This window comes from Glandiceps talaboti, chromosome 4 (assembly GCF_964340395.1).
Source record: "Glandiceps talaboti chromosome 4, keGlaTala1.1, whole genome shotgun sequence".
Taxonomy (NCBI): Eukaryota; Metazoa; Hemichordata; class Enteropneusta; family Spengelidae; genus Glandiceps; species Glandiceps talaboti.
Genome location: NC_135552.1, coordinates 12,088,846 through 12,107,260, shown reverse-complemented (window position 1 = coordinate 12,107,260; position 18,415 = coordinate 12,088,846). Strand labels below are relative to the sequence as shown.

Below are 18,415 nucleotides of genomic sequence, written 5' to 3'. Positions count from 1 at the left end.
TTCAGGAAGATGGAACTACAGGTCACAATCCTTGGGCTACCAATTTCTGAAATTGGTAGCCAACTAGGACTACCAAAGAAAAAATGTTAATTTTGAGCCATGTAGAGGGCAGTAGATACAATATTTGCTTATTAGGTTGTTGACCAACTCAGAGACTTGTCTTGGTGTAACTATCTTGAGAAGTTCACTGTAGCAAGCAAGTCTTTTACCTTTGCACAGAAATTTAATTTTGATTTTGAAATTGTCACTAATAGCTGTGCTAAATTTAAATGGGATGTTCATGCTCTTGTAATATAGCTACCTTTAGGCTTTTAATTTAAGTTGCTGAGATGCAATGATGCCATAGGTTTTCATATTAGATCCACATTAGATTTAGCAAAGTTGTAAGTGGTAATTTTAAAATTCAGACGTCATCTCTGCCTTTCAAGGACAAAATCCTTGGTTTGGTGTAGAGGGAGTTAAGCTATTTTAGTTCTCATACTATAGAATCGATTTTAATTTTTATAATTAATGAATCTGTTTTGTGCCCCTAAATACATATATTTCAAAAAAATGTCAAATTGAGAAATGGAAGAATTTTCACTATAATAAATGTGTGGCACTAAAATACAGTAAAGTGTCAACAAATGATCTATTTTTCCTCATTACACACTGGCTTTGTATTCATAGCACTACATACTACTACATGAAATTAATTGTGCTGTCTGAAATAATTTTCAAGTTTAGCCAATTTAGTTAGAAATGGGGGTTAGGTCTGAGGCCTAACTAAAAGAATTTAGTGTTTTATCCTACATTGAACTATTGATCTCGCCCCTAATGCAATGAATTTCTGTCAAAATAGAATCACTTTGTACTGAAATGTCTGTTCACAATATACTGTCAGAAAGAAATTGACAATTGATTTGAATACAAATAGTTGAAATATGGTTTTTGAGCACGTAATGGTTGACAGGTATTTTGGGGGGAAACCTCCTTTGGGCCACCTGTTGCTCCTCATGATACACAACCATACTCCTTAAAATATTTAATGACCAAATGACACAACCTCGCCCAAATTTTGCCCTAATTTCCCAAATGTTTGTTTCTATGCTTCATCATCTGTATGAAGATTTACTTTTCTGTAATGATTTTAAAAGGTGATGTTTTATATTTTTTTGTACCAATGTAGTATCGGTATCATCAACTGCGAAGGTCGTAAAAGCAACCTTTGACAGTCCAGATCACGCACAAGAAGCAGTGAACAAACTTAATGGACATGACTACGCAGGGGTAGATCTTGTGGTAAGTCAATTTAAACTACTCCTAGAAAGCCTGGAGATATCTAAATTACTCCTGAAAAATGAAAATAATATGATGAAACGTAGAAATGTCTTATCAACTGACATACCCCAGCTTAGTACCAATCACATGGCAGACTGTGTTGGTGAGATGTAATGCAAAAGAAAGTGACTTCAAAACTGGAAAATTTTTGTCACACATTCTAATTTGTTGAGCTAATTATAGATTATTAGAGGAATTTTGCTTTTCAAAATATACCGGCAAAGATGATGTATTTTGGGATATGTTATGAAAAGCTTGAATTCTGCTGATCATTGGAGCCATGAGGTTAAATCAGATTGTTATTTTGTTGAAGACTAACTTTTACTACAGCTGTGCCAAATCCAACATTAGCTTTTCAAGGGAAAGATACATTGTGAATTTACTATATTTGATAAAAACTTGGATGTTAAACGGAATAAAATTGTTATATTCATTGACTTTCACTTATCAGTACATAGCTGGCCTTGATCAGAACTTACATGGAAGTGTTATGTACTGGCCTTGGTAGGGAACTGTCCTTAGACATATTGGTGAACTTAGGGAATACACAACATATCTTTTCTCTTTAATCAAAAGTGTCCACATAAGAAATTATTCTGTCTACAACTACTATGGTAGAGTGTAAAATAGATAGGTCATGTCATTCAGGTTTCTCTTTCTTGAAGTGATATCTGACATGGTGGCACAACCTCTACTATACGTGTATCTTACAGACTACTTCAAGTTTTAAGTTGTCATGGTTACACACATTGTCATGCTTACACATGTTGTCATGGTTACCTCTCATCAAAATGGTCTGTTGATTACAGGTTGCATACGACAACAAAGACAGTAGGGATGGTGGTGGTAGAGATGGCGGCAATATGGGATACGGACCTCGCGACCGTAATAGAATGAATACACGTAATGATCAAGGCTCAGGGACGACTCGTCTTTACTTGTACCCTACTATCGACCTTCCAGTCAGGTATGTTATTATATTTCATACAGATGATATCCTCTTTTGATGCAAGAAACAAGAAAAATGAATGAAACTGAAATGAAATGAAATTTGATAAGAATTGTATTGAACCCAGTCTGATTAAAATCTGATGTGGTAAAAGCGGCTAGAAGTCTTTATTTACCTCTGTTTCCATCGTTTTGTGTCGTTTGTTTTGTTCCGGGTTTGAAGGCAGAACAAAACAAACGAACAAAGCGATGGAGATAAGAGGCAAGTATAGACATCTAGCCGCTTTCACCACATCAAATTTTAATCAGATTGTTTTGAAACATGGAGGAGTAGCAAGGGATCGCATGATTCCACTGTAACTAAAGAATGGTGAGGTAGAATTTGTCATGGCTGAGTAGTACCAACTCAGGTACATTATGTAAGTGATACAAATCAATATGTAATGTAAGAAAACAATCAGCAGGTTATTCTATTTTGCAGATGTATTTTCTATAATGTTTTGTGACAATATTGTACTAAATAATAATTACAAAAATGAAAAAGTTTATCCAAAAAATGTTACATATAATTTGGAATACCCTTAAAATGTTTCCGGTAATATTTCACCCCAGCCAGTTACAGATGTTTGGTCCTTGATACATAAAACATTTGTTGATTTTAGGTTGTTAATTTATATTTGTGCACTTTTCTAAAGAATGACACATTTTTACTTTGGTACATTTTGAATTTGATTCAGACTCATGGTTCCCAGTGGAATGGTTGGTGCTATAATTGGCAAGAAGGGTGCCAATATCCGTCAAATTACGCAACAAACAAAAGCTAGGTAAGTTTGTGGATATACACAGTAATATTGAAGACTTGCACCAATTAGCAAACCTTCCATTACATCACAATGAGTGCCGCCCTCTAGTGGTCCAAGTAAGAAAACAGTAGTGTGGACCACTACAATGGAGGGGGTGCTGTCTAGTAATCAAAGTAGTAAAACAGATACAATGAAATCATTACAATGAAGGGAGCCCTCTAGTGATCTGTTTAGGAAATTAGCTCAACCGAGACTCTAACAATAGAATGGAACCCCCAATGGCGTAAAGGTGCAATAATGGCTCATGTTCAGAAAGTTCATTTGGAAAGTGATGTCCTCTATAGTAATCTAGTATGTTCATAAAATCTCACAGGTTATTTTTGAAATTTAGGATTTACAGCAGCATTACTTGTAATTCATTGCACATGTCTCTCATCTGAGAAAAACATTTCTCTTCTTAAATTACACAGGGTTGATATTATAAGAAGCAAGGAAAATGCCACCGCTGTAGAAAAGGTAGGCTATTTTATATTCATTATGTAAAGGGATGATACCTCAGTCACAATATTTCAACCAAGTTTTATTTTGTAATTTTTAGAAGTTGTGTGTTCTAGTTGTAGGCTATTATTGCCTGTGGTACACCACCCCAATATTTCAACTAAGTTTTCTTCTGTAATTGTCAGAAGTTGTGTGTTCCATAAGTTATCCATGGCACACTCCTCCAGTGTTACAATAAAGATTATTATTTCTGTATTTATGAAAAACTATGTTCTATTCATAGGCTACCATTGTCTATTGTACACTACCCCAGTATTTCAATTTAGATACTCTTTTTCTGTATTTGTAAAAAGTTGTGTATTTTATTCATAGGCTATCATTATCTATGGCACACCACTCCAATGTTCCAACACTGTCCGCAAAATAATGGAAACCATGGTTAAAGAAAACCAGTCTTCTAATCCAGCAAGGTAATGAGTGTGTGATCTTTCAGACTTATTTCTGCCTTTAGTACACTGGTATTGATTGCTGCTATCAATTTAAAGAAAAAGTCCAGTCAGACTTATTTCTGCCTTTTAGTACACTTGTATTGATTGCTGCTATCAACTTAAAGAAAAAGTCCAGTCAGACTTATTTCTGCCTTTAGTACACTTGTATTGATTGCTGCTATCAACTTAAAGAAAAAGTCCAGTCAGACTTATTTCTGCCTTTAGTACACTTGTATTGATTGCTGCTATCAACTTAAAGGAAAAAGTCCAGTCAGACTTATTTCTGCCTTTAGTACACTGGTATTGATTGCTGCTATCACCTTAAAGTAAAAGTCCAGTCAGACTTATATCTGCCTTTAGTACACTGGTATTGATTGCTGCTATCACCTTAAAGTAAAAGTCCAGTCAGACTTATTTCTGCCTTTAGTACACTGGTATTGATTGCTGCTATCACCTTAAAGTAAAAGTCCAGTCAGACTTATTTCTGCCTTTAGTACACTTGTATTGATTACTGCTATCAACTTAAAGGAAAAGTCCCAGTCAGACTTATTTCTGCCTTTAGTACACTGGTATTGATTGCTGCTATCAACTTGAATGAGATTTTAGGATGTTAAAGTAACATCACACAATACCTTACTCAAATTTGAAAACTTGTAAAGAAAGCTGTACTGCACTCGACATGTGTTTTGCTAATTTGGGCATTTCCTGCAAGGACTTATGGGAAAACCTCTGACGACATCACTTTCTTCACAAAAGAAAAAAGTCTGATCAGGTTGATTGCTGAAGTTAGACTTCAAGTATATATTTGTTTATCTGACTTTTAATGTGCAACAGATTTGTTCCTTTTTGATATTAATGAAATAAGGGCATTAATGTGTAATATTTTTTGTTTCATTTTGAAATTAATGAAATAGTGACTTTCTCATAAGATCTATGGGAGCATTTTCTGTGATGTCCTAAACAGCGCCCTCTATCATGAGTGAACAAGACCGACTGGACTGTTTGCAGTCAAAAGCTCTCAGCTTATCAACAGCGCCCTCTATCATGAGTGAACAAGACCGACTGTTTGAAGTCAAAAGCTCTCAGCTTATGAAAAGTATGTTGTGTGTATTGGTTAAAATTTTAGTACTCGTTAGTGACTTTTAATGTGTAATATTTTTTTGTTTTATTTTGACAACAGCTATGAAGCACCGCCACTCAAAATGATGGCACACAACTCCCTAGTAGGTCGTCTTATCGGTAAAGGTGGCCAGACACTGAACAAAATAATGGAAGATTCCCAAACAAAAGTCTCCATTTCTAAGTAAGTAGTGGGAGAATATGCAGTTCCTACACATGTTTCCTTTGAAGATTGGTTTGTATGAAGTGCAGTCAGAAGTATTGAGAAAGTATCATTTGATTAGACAGTAGTAAGACATGGATGTAGCTTATTCATGTGACTGTTGTATTGGCACTTTAGAGCAGTCTCCATATACCTGGCTCAGTATTTGGATATCTTATGCACAGTATATTGTTATGTGATAATTTGTCACGTGTGTAGAGTAGGGATGGGGGCAGGAATGGTGAGTCAAGCCATGCTGCAGTGAGATAGGAAATCATATAGTTATAGAGCAGTTGGGGAAGGTGGTGGTCATAAAGTTATCTGGGAGAAAAGGTCATAAAACTATATCGCAGTAACTTGTGGTTGGGAGGGGGGTCGGTAGGGGGTCAGGTCATAATGCCATGGAGATCATATAGCCATACAGCAGTGGAGAGGGGGAGGGGTGTTATTTGGGAGTAGAAATGGGTTCATAAACCATCCAGCAGTAGCTTTAAGGTGTATTTGGGGTGGGAGTGCACAAGTAGGGGTTGCTGGGTCATAAAGCCATAGTTTCATAGCATTCTGAGGGTTTCTAAATGTTCTTCTTTTGTACAGTTTGCAGGAACTCACCATATTCAACATGGAACGAACCATAAATGTCAAAGGATCGCTTGAAGCTAGCTGTAAAGCTGAAGAAATGATCAGTGAAAAACTTCGAGATAGCTTCAGAGCAGACATGTGCAGTCTTACAGTAAGTTCACATCATGGTTGGTTTAGTGTGATACAGTGAAATAGCCGAAAGTTTGGAAAGTTTTCAACAGAAATGAAATAGTGAAAATCTCAATTCAGATGGTGAAAATGCAAGTTGTTTTTGTCTGGCTTGTTATAAAGTCAGCCATTTTGTGTCCTGGGTGACTCTGTTACAACTTTAATGAAAATTAAAATATGGAGGGATTTAATTTCATAGTAAGAAATCTGCTTGCTGAATTTTGCTGGCTGGCTAGTGTATATGTCAGTTATAATTGATATTATACATAGTGGGTATTTATTAGTATATCAGGATAAAAAGTGTTCCCCTTTACTTTATCAGAATGTTATTCATGTTGACATGTAGAGAAATTGATGCTGAAAACCCTAACTTGTGGCATTTTCTTCAGTGCATTTGACTTTTATTGGATCTATGTAGTAATTTTTATGTGTCTTTGTGTTTCAGCAACAATACAACTTATTCCCAGGACTTAACCATGCTTCAGTCTTCTCAGGTCTTGGCAACTCCCCAGGAGCTATTTTCAATGTAGCCATGGTAAGTGTTAAATGAGATATCAACTCTAAGTTACTGCCTGTTTGGTGTGTGTGCACCCCAGCAAGCTGAACAGTAGGGAACTTGCAATCCATACTGAGCAAGCTCAGACGCAAAGGACTATGGGATTATCTGAGGTTATCGTATTACCTAATCTGGAGCTACCGATAAAATTAAGCTCCCACAATGGTCAGGGTGACTATGAATAGATCATTTGTGGTTACAAACAATATAACAATATTGTTCATAATACTAATTGATCAGCCTGTATTATCACATTTCCCATGATGCAACATTCAACATGGCGGGTTTGCAAGTTCCCTATTGTCAATGTTGCTTGTTTGAAAGATATGACTATCTATGCAGTGCTTTGACACTTTTAGTACCCAAACACTTGTTTCATGGCTGTAACAAAAATGCACTTCAAAATTTAAGATTTTGATCTATCCAGGTCATTGGAAAAGTAGACGGTAAGATAATGTTGTGTTCTTCAGCCCTATCAGGCCTTTTTAAGCGAGTACACAACATGTTGTGTTTTACAAGCTATTGACAGAGACTTCAGTTTGAAATAAGTTACAAAGTGTGTGTCTGCCTTAAAAAATTAAGTTCTAGCAAAGTAGTTAGTACTAAGGACCTGATAATAAAGTGTTCTGATCAGGTAACAAGAATGAAGGGAAACGATTCTTGCGGCTTTCCTGACACTCCACTTCCTCACTGTAGAAGTTTAGTGTCAGACTAAGTACATACTATAACACAAAAAGGCAACTTCAGCGCAGGTTTTTGCTTTGTAAGCGTTATGGACCGAGTGTATTTGTGAAAACACACATCATAAAGGTCTCTTCTATGAAGCTGGACACGAGTCTGTTTGGGATTGACCATCGTAGTTGACCCGAGTGTGTTTTGGAAAAATCAAATACAAATGACTTTGAATGACATTGGAATATTTTACGCAAGTCAGAATTTGCAGGATTTATCTTAGAGTCAAGAGACATGTAAAACTAGCAGAGCTGGTAGATGTGTAACAGTACAAGAAAACGTTTCCCCCGTTCTGTTGGTTTTATGGAATGATGTTCATAGGTGGTGTTTTGGGCAAAAAACTACAGTTGTGTAAACCAGAAAATTTGCACTAAAATGACTAAATTAGCACCGAAGGCGGGGGCTATTGCAATGGGCTCTGTCTGTCTGCCCGCGTGTCCCTCCGTAATATGTCATTTCTCAGACATACAATATTCAATTTCTTTAAAATGTGGCACAAAGGTGACATATCATATGGGAGGGACATGTGCACATCAATTTGTTTTTTGATATATGCAAATTTGACCGAATGTCGGCCATATTTGTCTTCAAAATTCAAGATTTGTTGTATGATTTAAAAACAACTGTAATACACAGACACTGCATTGAAGTGTGTACCCCCATATTATCAGATGCAAGCTATCTTTGGACACCTTGACCTTAGGGTCAGTTATCAAAATCAAGCCCATTCCTGCCTATCACAAACACATTAAAGTATTTACAGATTGCCAATTTCTTGTAAATCATGTTTACAAGTAATAGTGAAGAAAAGAACTATGCACAGGCATTCTTTTTGGTGCTCGTATCACTGTTACTGAATGGCAGCCATATTTGTAATTAAAAATCATTATAAAACTGTAATACATAGAGATTCCATTCAAGTGTCTATCCCATATTATCAGATGCAAGCTCTCTTTTGAGACCTTGACCTTTGACCTTGACATTGATCTTCAGGGCCAATTATCAAAATCAAGCCAATTTCTGCCTATCACAGACACATTGTAGTGTTTGAGGAGACTGGGTCTTGTACGAAGGCTTACTTAAAATATGCAAATAAGTAGTGATAAGATTCTCTCTTGTACATAAAACACAATGCACTAGGCACAGTAGTTCATAAAAATTAGCCTATGGGAACTAGATGAAGATTGTAAAATGGCAAAGATTTGCAATATTGCTATGTCCCTAATGTACTATGGAACACTTTGGAACTAAAATTTGCAGTATTGCTATGACCCTAATGTACTATGGAACACTTTGGAACTAAAATTTGCAGTATTGCTATGACCCTAATGTACTATGGAACACTTCGGCACTAACGTCTAAGATTTGCAGTATTGCTATGTCCCTAATGTACTATGGAACACTTTGGAACTAAAATTTGCAGTATTGCTATGACCCTAATGTACTATGGAACACTTTGGCACTAACGTCTAAGCTTTGCAGTATTGCTATGTCCCTAATGTACTATGGAACACTTTGGAACTAAAATTTGCAGTATTGCTATGACCCTAATGTACTATGGAACACTTCGGCACTAAGATTTGCAGTATTGCTATGACCCTAATGTAATATGGAACACTTCGGCACTAAGATTTGCAGTATTGCTATGACCCTAATGTACTATGGAACACTTTGGAACTAAAATTTGCAGTATTGCTATGACCCTAATGTACTATGGAACACTTCGGCACTAACGTCTAAGATTTGCAGTATTGCTATGACCCTAATGTAATATGGAACACTTCGGCACTAAGATTTGCAGTATTGCTATGACCCTAATGTACTATGGAACACTTTGGCACTAACTTCTAAGATTTGCAGTATTGCTATGACCCTAATGTACTATGGAACACTTTGGCACTGACGTCTAAGATTTGCAGTATTGCTATGACCCTAATGTACTAATGGTGTGAAACTTATCCCCTGGTATGTCATACCAACACCCAAACAACAACCGAATCTTCTGACTTTATTTCAGCATAACTCGGCCGAGTTGTACGCTACATTTGGCCCGTCTGCCTGTGCCATAAATACACATGAACTTCTTCAACCAGTACGTAATCTTGTGCCCCTATTCTTTCCATAGCACATTAATTATTGGGAAAACCAGGAAATTATATTTATGGTGGCCTGGTTGCTTCTTTCTCTCAAAAGAAAAAACTGGTCTATGTCAAACTTGTCTTCAAATTTTAAATACCGGGTAGATTTATCTTTTCCTAAATCTGTAGCTTATAGTTTGCTGTGTATTTTGTGAACTATGCATGGTTGAGATTGAGTTACAGTTCCTTACACTATTTATTTTTTTTACCTTTTTTCCTGTAGCCAGTTGAGGTGACATATTTGTATATACCAACCAATGCTGTAGGTGCCATTATTGGTGTCAAAGGAAAAGAAATCAGGGAAATCAGCCAACTGTCAAGTGCCAAAGTCAGGGTGAGATATTCTTTCTTATCGTTTCTCGCGAACTTCTTGGTGGTTGAAGGAGGGGATACAATGTATGTGTAACTCCATCCAGCTGAATTTCACCAATAATCAAGAATTATTGCTTGTTGGGTTGAACAATTACTGAGAGACTTTTTGAAAAAAGCAATATTTTATGAAAAGTGAAAATGTCTTCAAAGAATTTTCAAAAGACTGAAATTTGTCTTACTAGCGTGACAATGTTGCTGTTGCTTTATGAGCATGATCTTGGTTGATTTTGACTTTGTTGATTTGTATGATTCATTGATGTGAAATGTGAAATGACTCTTTGACTTAGGTTGAACCAGCACGAAGTGATGATGACCAATATAGAGCTGTGTATATTGAAGGCTATCCAGATGCACAGTGGATAGCCCAGTGGTCCATTTACCACAGAATTCTCACAGAGGTCTATAATGGCAAAGGTGAAGTTTGCCTCACATCAGAAATTATGGTTCCTAACAACATGGTTGGTAGAATCATTGGCAAGAAAGGCAGTGCAGTAAGTCTATGTACTGTTATGTTGATTTTAAAAAGTGATGAAAATTTACTAGTACACAGATTGTTAGTATGTTCAGAAATGATAGAAAGATACTTCCTGTAAATAAAGTTTGACTTATTTCATGATTTTCATCTTGCCACCAGTGACATAATTTTTTTGATATAATCACAGAGGGCGCCCTCTATGGCAACTCTCTATGGCAACGATTAAAAGAACTTGTGGAATCAAAGAAATGTAGGGTCAGATGAGTCATGAGAAACATAATTATAAAAATGGGTTCCTTTGTATAAACTGGAGCATGGGAATGAGTTTCCCTTCTAGCATTGTTTTAAGTTTATGCATGATAGTAAATTATTTGACCTCCTAGTATAATGTACGAGTCTACAAGGTCTCCTTATCGCGGTAAATTTTAAAAAGTCGCAGGTACAGTAATCCTTGCATCACTGGTTGTGCAAACTACCAACAAATATGAATGTCTCTTGTTTCTGTTATTTCAGATCCAGGACCTTGAATTGTTGACAAGAGCTGAAATAGATGTTCCCAAAGACGTCAAAGCAAATGAGAAAAATGAAGTTATTGTGCGTATCAAGGGCCACTTCTTTGCTACACAGGTAGGACCTCCAAAAAAAGATATCTTTCATTGTTTTTCCATTTGTTTGGCATTTTTTAGGAAAGTATTTTAGAAGCATTTTGCAATAGGTAAACCACTAGGAAGGGAATAGCTGGTAGTCGAAAATGTTATTCCACTATGAACTGACTTGCACAGTGGGAAACAACCCTCGGGTTGATTAAGTCAATAATTCCGTCAGTACCTTACCAGCCATGTCACCACTTTCTGACAGTTCATTTACTAGTTTGAAGCTTTTGAGTGATCAGACTGCATAACTTTATCAATGTTATGGTCTTGCATTCTGCCCAGTATAGAAATTTATTTATGGTTATGTATGTTTTGCCTTGCAGTCCGCCCAAAGACAAATTCGTTTCATGCTGTATACTGCCAAGGCCATGATGCAGTACAACCAACGCGGAGGTGTTCAAGGAGGTCGTGAAATGGAACGTGACGGCAGAGGAGATGGTAGAGGAGACGGCAGAGGAGATGGTAGGGACCGCAGAGATGGCCGAGAAATGGGGCGTGAAATGGGACGTCAAATGAATGGAAACAGGGATTAGGAAGCATTCTGCGAAAGCAGAAAGCATGGATATCGTTCGTCCATTACAACTACCGACATCATTTATTACCTCATTTCATTCTACCAAAGATTTGGAAATGACACGCATAGTAGAGATTGTAGAATGTTCGTAGACTCTTTGTGATCAGATTTTTGGATTTCTTCATGCTAGTACCTCAGTATACGTTTTTGCCTGTCAATTGTAGATTGACCATTGATCGGCACCTCATGTTTATCAGGTCTGTTATGGCATCCAGTGTGGGCAGGTGCGGAGTTGTTGTTTAAAAAGGGGGTTATTATGTGAGAAAAAAAACTGCCAGAAGCAAACTCAAGAAAGCAAAAGATATGAAAGAAGTAAGAAAAATATTAAAGAAAATAGAAAAAAAGATAAAAAGGAAAATACAAAAAAATCGCAAAAACCCAAAAAAGTCAATATGGCCATTATTTTTTTGAGAGAAGAGTATATTTATGGCCGAAAATTATATTTACATACTTTATTTTTATGTTTGATACGAACTGAGAGAGAGAGAGCGAGAGAGAATTTGTAGTACTAAGAGAACCAGCAGGGAAATACTCAGTTTAACTCATCAATCTCTGTGCAGATAAACACACTCTAATTCAGAGCTTTGCACAAATTGCTGAATGTTAGGAAATTGCTTTTTTTTTTATTTTTATTTTTTTTTTGTCACATCAAGCCTCTGGCCACCTACAATAAGCCACAGAAAAACCAAAGTTTAGTTGGGTTTCTCTGTGTCACTATATACCTCAGAGTCAGCGGCTTGATCTCAAAAAACTATGAATCGACTGACAAAAGATGCTTCTCAACACATGATGCCTTGCCGGATGTGTATGTCAATAACTCAAAAAAAACACAAAAAACATAAACAAAACAACCTTAACCATCAACAAGATCAATGTTATACGTAAAGAACCTGAAACAACATGACTGGCTTTTGCAGACCTGGCAGGTTACTAGCAAAAAATTATTCTATTTGATTAATGATCAATTCAATGCTATTTTCATGACTAGACTTTAGAAGTAATTTTTCTCATAAATTTGTTTGGTTTTTCTTTCTCTTCATTGTATATGTTTAACTCTACAAACACAAGTTATAAATAGTCTCAATTGCATTGTTATTCTAATGCAGTGGAGTCCAATGTTTCAACTTAGAGAAATAAATATGTAGTCTGAGTCTGGCCACTCGGTAATTATAGAAACTTGTAGAATGGATTTGGGGTACGTGACCACTCTGTAGAACGTTTTAATGATTGAATGTGCTGCTTTTCGCTGGCTGTGTCTGAATTACTTGTTTCATCAACTTTAACCACTTCGTCTTGTGCATTTGTCATAACTGGAGTCACAAAATGTCTTCTAATTTTTCATCCATATGTGTGATCACATAGTGTTGATGCCAATGTGTATAGCAAACGGGCAAATCGATTCTTCATATAACCTTTTACTGTTCATGGGAATTTTTTTCTTGATCTGCTGACGTCAGCTTTGTTGTCTAGAAGTGTTTTGTCATAGTTTTAGGATTGACAGGACACATTGATGATACCTCAAGTTTGTGTTGTTGAATTGTAGACAAAAAAAAGCTTAGAATCGTTTTCACTCGTGATTGACAAACAATTGCAAAAATTATTAATAGCAAATCTAATCTAACAGTTAATGGACTTAGATATTACATATTAGATATTAACTATATTTCATGATTCAGAAACAAATCTTCCCTATTATTCACGGGGAAAAAATGGTGATTTGATGTTCAAATATTAATATAGTAGGACTATTGTAGGACCAGCCATGTGAGAACAGCACCTTGGAAAAAGCGTCTTGTTGTATTGTCATGACAACACAGGGTAAGCACTGCCATGTCATGTCAGGTTGACCTTTGACCTTTATTTTATTACCTCAGGTATTATGTAAATGTATGAGTTTTTGCTGTGCAATGAGGAGAAAGACTGGGAAGGGAAAAAGAGACAGAGTGGTCACTAGATTTTGACCTTGATGGCCAGTATTTGATATGATTCATCTTTATGTATTTTAAACAAAATAATTTAGATACAACTTCACTAGATATTTCAAGTCACAAATCAACTTTACCAGTGTAACAAATTAATACACACACATACAACATAAAATCTTTAATCTCATTATGGTAATCAATATGCGTATTTTTTTTTTTCGTTTACATATACCATATTTTAATGACACTGTAACAGTGCTTGTGAATTCTGAAAAACATAGCCTCACTGGGTATTATAGAGTGCATGCTTTGATTTTAGTACAAGACTAAACAACCAAGTTCTTCATACAATATTACCAATTTAAACAATTTCTGATATAGACAATTATAAGTGTTTCAATCAGTATATCAAAACATTTTCCCATGACAACTTTCCGCCAATGACGTTTAGTCACCAAAAAAAAAAAGAAGTAAGTCCTGTATGTTGGCATTTTTGACAGTATTTTCATCATCAAACAGTTGACACATGATAACATAGAGTTTGTCTTTAGTTTCGGGTCTTTGTCTGTATATATTGGACAACTGGTGTTACTTCGGCAAATGTAATATTTCACCAATGTATATGGACCCAATACCTTGTTTTATTCACTCTCAAACTCTTAACCAATGGAGACATGTCAAATCTTGGATAGTGAGAGTCCAAAGATGGGCCAGTATTGTCCTCACACTAGATTGGTACAACTGAGTTAGCTATGCCGATCATTACGTTTAATACATCAATTTGAAAGAATTCATCTCAACAGGCTGTATATATGCTGCAGGGATGTGCTGTAAATTACGTTTAAAAAAAGGGAAAAAGGAAAACTGCTGTATATTAAAAATGCTGCATGGATATGTTTCTTGCTTACAATGGGGGTGAGGACAATACAATGAATGGCCATCTTGACTTCAATTGATATTTCAGGTACTTCGTATTAAAGTTTCAATCTCTGTATGAGCAACTGTACTTAATGCTGACTGCAGGGCATCATAATTCTCTGCCCGTTTGCACCATTTCATTTCTGTTTTCTACTATGGAATTAAATTATTATTCTAGCAAAAAAAATGTTGTGTATAATCCATTTTGTGAGTGTGTGTGTGTGTGTGTGTGTGTGTGTGTGTGTGTGTACGTACGCGCGCACTCATAGAAAATTGTTCAAGGCAAGGTGATCTTGTCCATGGTATATCTACTGTAATTTGGGTGGGTGACGAAATTGCGACTAAAATGGATTTTGGTCCAAACTGTTGATGAATGAACAGGAGTAACACATGATACAGACTTGGTATTCTGAGGTAATATGGTAAACGAGTGGTTATACATACATATTCGCTGCACTAATTCTGTTATCTTTCTCATAAAAATGCATGACTGGCATGTTTTGCAAAGAATCCCCCCCCCCCCCCTTCACAAAATTTTGCTCTCTGACCCACTCGCTGACCAGTCACAAGTGACTTGTTTACTACAATGAACATGTTTGTTTGTTGCTAAGTTTGTAGTATGGTTTATAGACATGTTAGTCAAAAGGGTGTCCACTGGCACTTGGTAGTCCAGCATTAACTCATGGATGGTCATAGTACAGATGTTTGTGTAAATTTGTCATTTCAACTGACACAAAGATTCTGAGATAGTGAAGTGTTGTGAGCATTCTGAAAATGGCTAAAATAATGCACTCTCCCCATCTATAAGCTTGACTCTTGGATCACAGTTGTTGGTGTAGCCTGGTTACTTATGTGATGCTGCAGTTTGGTGTGCAACCTGGTGATATTGTTGATGATACAAAGACTTTACAGGAGATAGGCTTGATTAAAGGAGAACAAAGATGAGGCTAGACTGTAAGATATGTTGTGTCACTCGGCCCCCATCATTGTCTGTGCTGGCCGATGCCTGAGGGTGCCCTGTCACAGCATACCTTAAAGACTAAGGTGAGACCTATATTGTCTTTGCTGTATAAAACTATTTCCGCTGATCCTGCTATGTACAACCTCGGAGGCATAGAAATTGTTAAATATAGCTTAGAAAACATTGGGGTGAGGCATCATGGGTATATATACAATAGGAGCTTCACACCTCTTGAAACTATCCAGACCATAGACCCTACACATGTAGGGGTCAACTGTGGAGCTCCTGTCATTGTTTACTCTCCCATGTTTGATTTGCCAATTTGTGTAACCCTATTTTAGAAAGGTCATGGGCTGCAGGGTTGGTGAAATAGCTTCATGTCAACCAAGACCCTCTAACAACATTGGTTGAGGGTCTGTGATTTAACCAAGGGGGGGGGGGGGTGCAGACATATATAACACTGAAAGAAAACCTTCAAGGCATGATTAGATAATATATAATTAATAGGTAGTGTACTAAGAATGCCTTTATTATTCAAGAAGTAGCTTGAATGGAATGTGCCTTTTACTGCTGGCTACACTGTGCCCATGAAATGGGTCATGCACAGGTACAACTCAGGTTTTCCAAGTCCATCATTGGCCACAATGGTCTGGTTGGTCAGTGCTTTAAAATCTCAGCACTGTTGTGATTGGTTTCCTCATACCAACACTGCAAGACTTATTGAAAAGCTGTTTTTTTCTGGCTATTGGTGATATTGTCCATGTGAACATGGGGACATTGTTGTATACTTTCATTCTTATACTATCAAGAACACCCCACACGAGTATACGACAACATGCCATATATTTAGTAAGGATGGATATGAGAGTCAGGTATGGATAGACCAGAACGTGGACATTCCAAGATGAACATAAAAGTCTATAGCAACCATGACCACACCCATAACAGCTGCCTACCTGAGGCATTCTGGGTAAAAAAAATACAATCTATTGCACAGACTTTAATTATGAGCTTCCAATAAATTTTTATCATGGCAGTCAGTTGATGATATGGCACTACATGAAAGCGGTCAGCAAATCATGTAAAAGAAATTGTGACCTAAAATGACACCATGATGAAGATGATTTCAAAGTACTCAAGTTCTGAAATATTCTGACTGAAACCTTCCATGTGTATGTGGAATAAATGTATAGGACAGGTTTGTAGCATCATGGAGGAAAATACTACCAACTACTTTGTCATAACCTTTCCAACTAGCTACCAATGCTAAAAGATTACAGAGGGTAAAAAGTTCACAGCCACATATATGTTCCGCACCTTGCCACATCTTTGATCTGGCTTCTAAACAAATAGACTAATACATGACAGTAGATTAGACCAAAAGACTCGTCATTTTTGACACTTTTCAGATTTGATTTAACAATTTTTTCAGACTATTAAGGACATGGATTGAACTGAGTTCCATATCTCAAATGTAATATCACATCATGAATATTCATTGGTAGGAAATTATCAAATGCCATATTGCTGACTCAATCATTTGAGGGCCTGTGAAATTATGGCTGTGTTAATGTTTTTTGATCATATTGAGGTTTTGCTGAGAATCAAAGTTTCTCCCACTGCTGATTTTCCCTGGCCTATTATATCCTGTAATGTATGATAGCTCACTGGTAATTTGGTAACTTATCGTCCTACAAAACTATAAGAAATGAACTAAAATGCGCCAAAATGACATCAATACAGACTGCATTGCTTAGCAATACCACATCACAATCTAGGTATGATTTTTAGCTTCAAAAAAAATTGGACGATGAATATTGTGACAAATGTGCATGTTACACACTAGTCAAGTTAAAAGTAATTCAAAATAGCAATTCTTTGTACTACTGGCAATGTGTGATTACATTCAATAATTTCTTTCATAGAAATTAACATGTGATTTAATTAAAACTCTGACCACTGCATAAAATATGTTGGGGAAATCATGTAGGAGTAACTAAATTTTAGACGCTTACTGGTATTGTCTTCACAAGCTGAGACCATGCATGGTTGGTGTTGATGGAGATGGAGGCATAATGGCCTCTACTGGGTGCATTCTAGCTAGTTTGGTATAATGCTCTGGAATAATGCATGTGGCATAGTTTGCATGACTTTTTTGGCTGCCACAATCAAATCCTATGCCAAATTTAAAGTTCAGTAGATCTTATTTCAAGTTTCCAACTTCAATGTTGCATTTGTTATAGATAAATTTGAACAGTTTCACTCTCTTTTTCTTTCAATTGTTTCCAAAAATCTTGTGTATCAATATTACACTAATTTAATTATGAAAGAGCAAGTTATTGAATTTGTGGAAATTTTTCTGTCATTTGCACACACTCGGCATTTTCATTTATACAGTCTGCAAAATTTCATAGAAATTGTAAATAAAAATGTGAATACTTACCCTTTCCCCTCAATTTTGGTAAGGTATTGTTCAGAAAATAAAGGGAAAAAATCTATAAACAAATAATAACAAAAGAAAAAATTGGTAAACTTTTTCTAAGTGTCGCCCTTTTCATGATCCAGGACATGTCGTCTGCTGATAAATGACGTATGTGGCGAAGTGCGACCTCATACAAGTCATATTTCAAATCTGAAATTTAAAAGTGTCAATCTTTTCATCCCATGGTCACACCCACTTTGACCAGTCGAATAATCAGAGAGGAGAGGTTAGGACTTCTTGAGGTGCATGTATGAGATATGGCTTTGGTCAGTTTGAGAACCCCAACATGGACGTCATTTCAGTCAGAATAAGAAGAATAAGCCAGATTAATTGGCAAGACTCATCCAGCCGCTCTTATCCAGCTTCTCTTTTCCTCACCGTAAAAGCCGTAACTGTTCTGTGTACCCGATCTCAAATTGGTTTCTTCCGGATAACAGACTACCTAGATAAATCATATTTGACATGCGCAGTCGGTTTCTTATAAGTTAGTCAATGAAGTTTTGA

At 36.4% G+C, this 18,415-nt stretch overlaps 1 protein-coding gene across 2 annotated transcripts in view; it reads left to right on the top strand.

Annotated features, from left to right (window-relative positions):
* LOC144434002 (insulin-like growth factor 2 mRNA-binding protein 1) overlaps nucleotides 1–14,615 on the top strand; it is a 44,649-nt gene extending 30,034 nt beyond the window's left edge. Inside the window, exons 4-16 of one of the 2 annotated variants that reach the window (XM_078122438.1) lie at nucleotides 1,169–1,281; nucleotides 2,130–2,287; nucleotides 3,006–3,092; nucleotides 3,542–3,587; nucleotides 3,942–4,039; nucleotides 5,238–5,360; nucleotides 5,973–6,108; nucleotides 6,571–6,660; nucleotides 9,431–9,505; nucleotides 9,775–9,885; nucleotides 10,211–10,414; nucleotides 10,912–11,025; nucleotides 11,375–14,615. In XM_078122438.1, the coding sequence (XP_077978564.1) occupies nucleotides 1,169–1,281; nucleotides 2,130–2,287; nucleotides 3,006–3,092; nucleotides 3,542–3,587; nucleotides 3,942–4,039; nucleotides 5,238–5,360; nucleotides 5,973–6,108; nucleotides 6,571–6,660; nucleotides 9,431–9,505; nucleotides 9,775–9,885; nucleotides 10,211–10,414; nucleotides 10,912–11,025; nucleotides 11,375–11,584 (1,565 nt within the window). In that variant the 3' untranslated portion in view covers nucleotides 11,585–14,615. The remainder of the gene's footprint in view (nucleotides 1–1,168; nucleotides 1,282–2,129; nucleotides 2,288–3,005; nucleotides 3,093–3,541; nucleotides 3,588–3,941; nucleotides 4,040–5,237; nucleotides 5,361–5,972; nucleotides 6,109–6,570; nucleotides 6,661–9,430; nucleotides 9,506–9,774; nucleotides 9,886–10,210; nucleotides 10,415–10,911; nucleotides 11,026–11,374) is intronic. The other variant, XM_078122439.1, reaches the window with a different exon arrangement.
* Nucleotides 14,616–18,415: the final 3,800 nt, after the last annotated feature.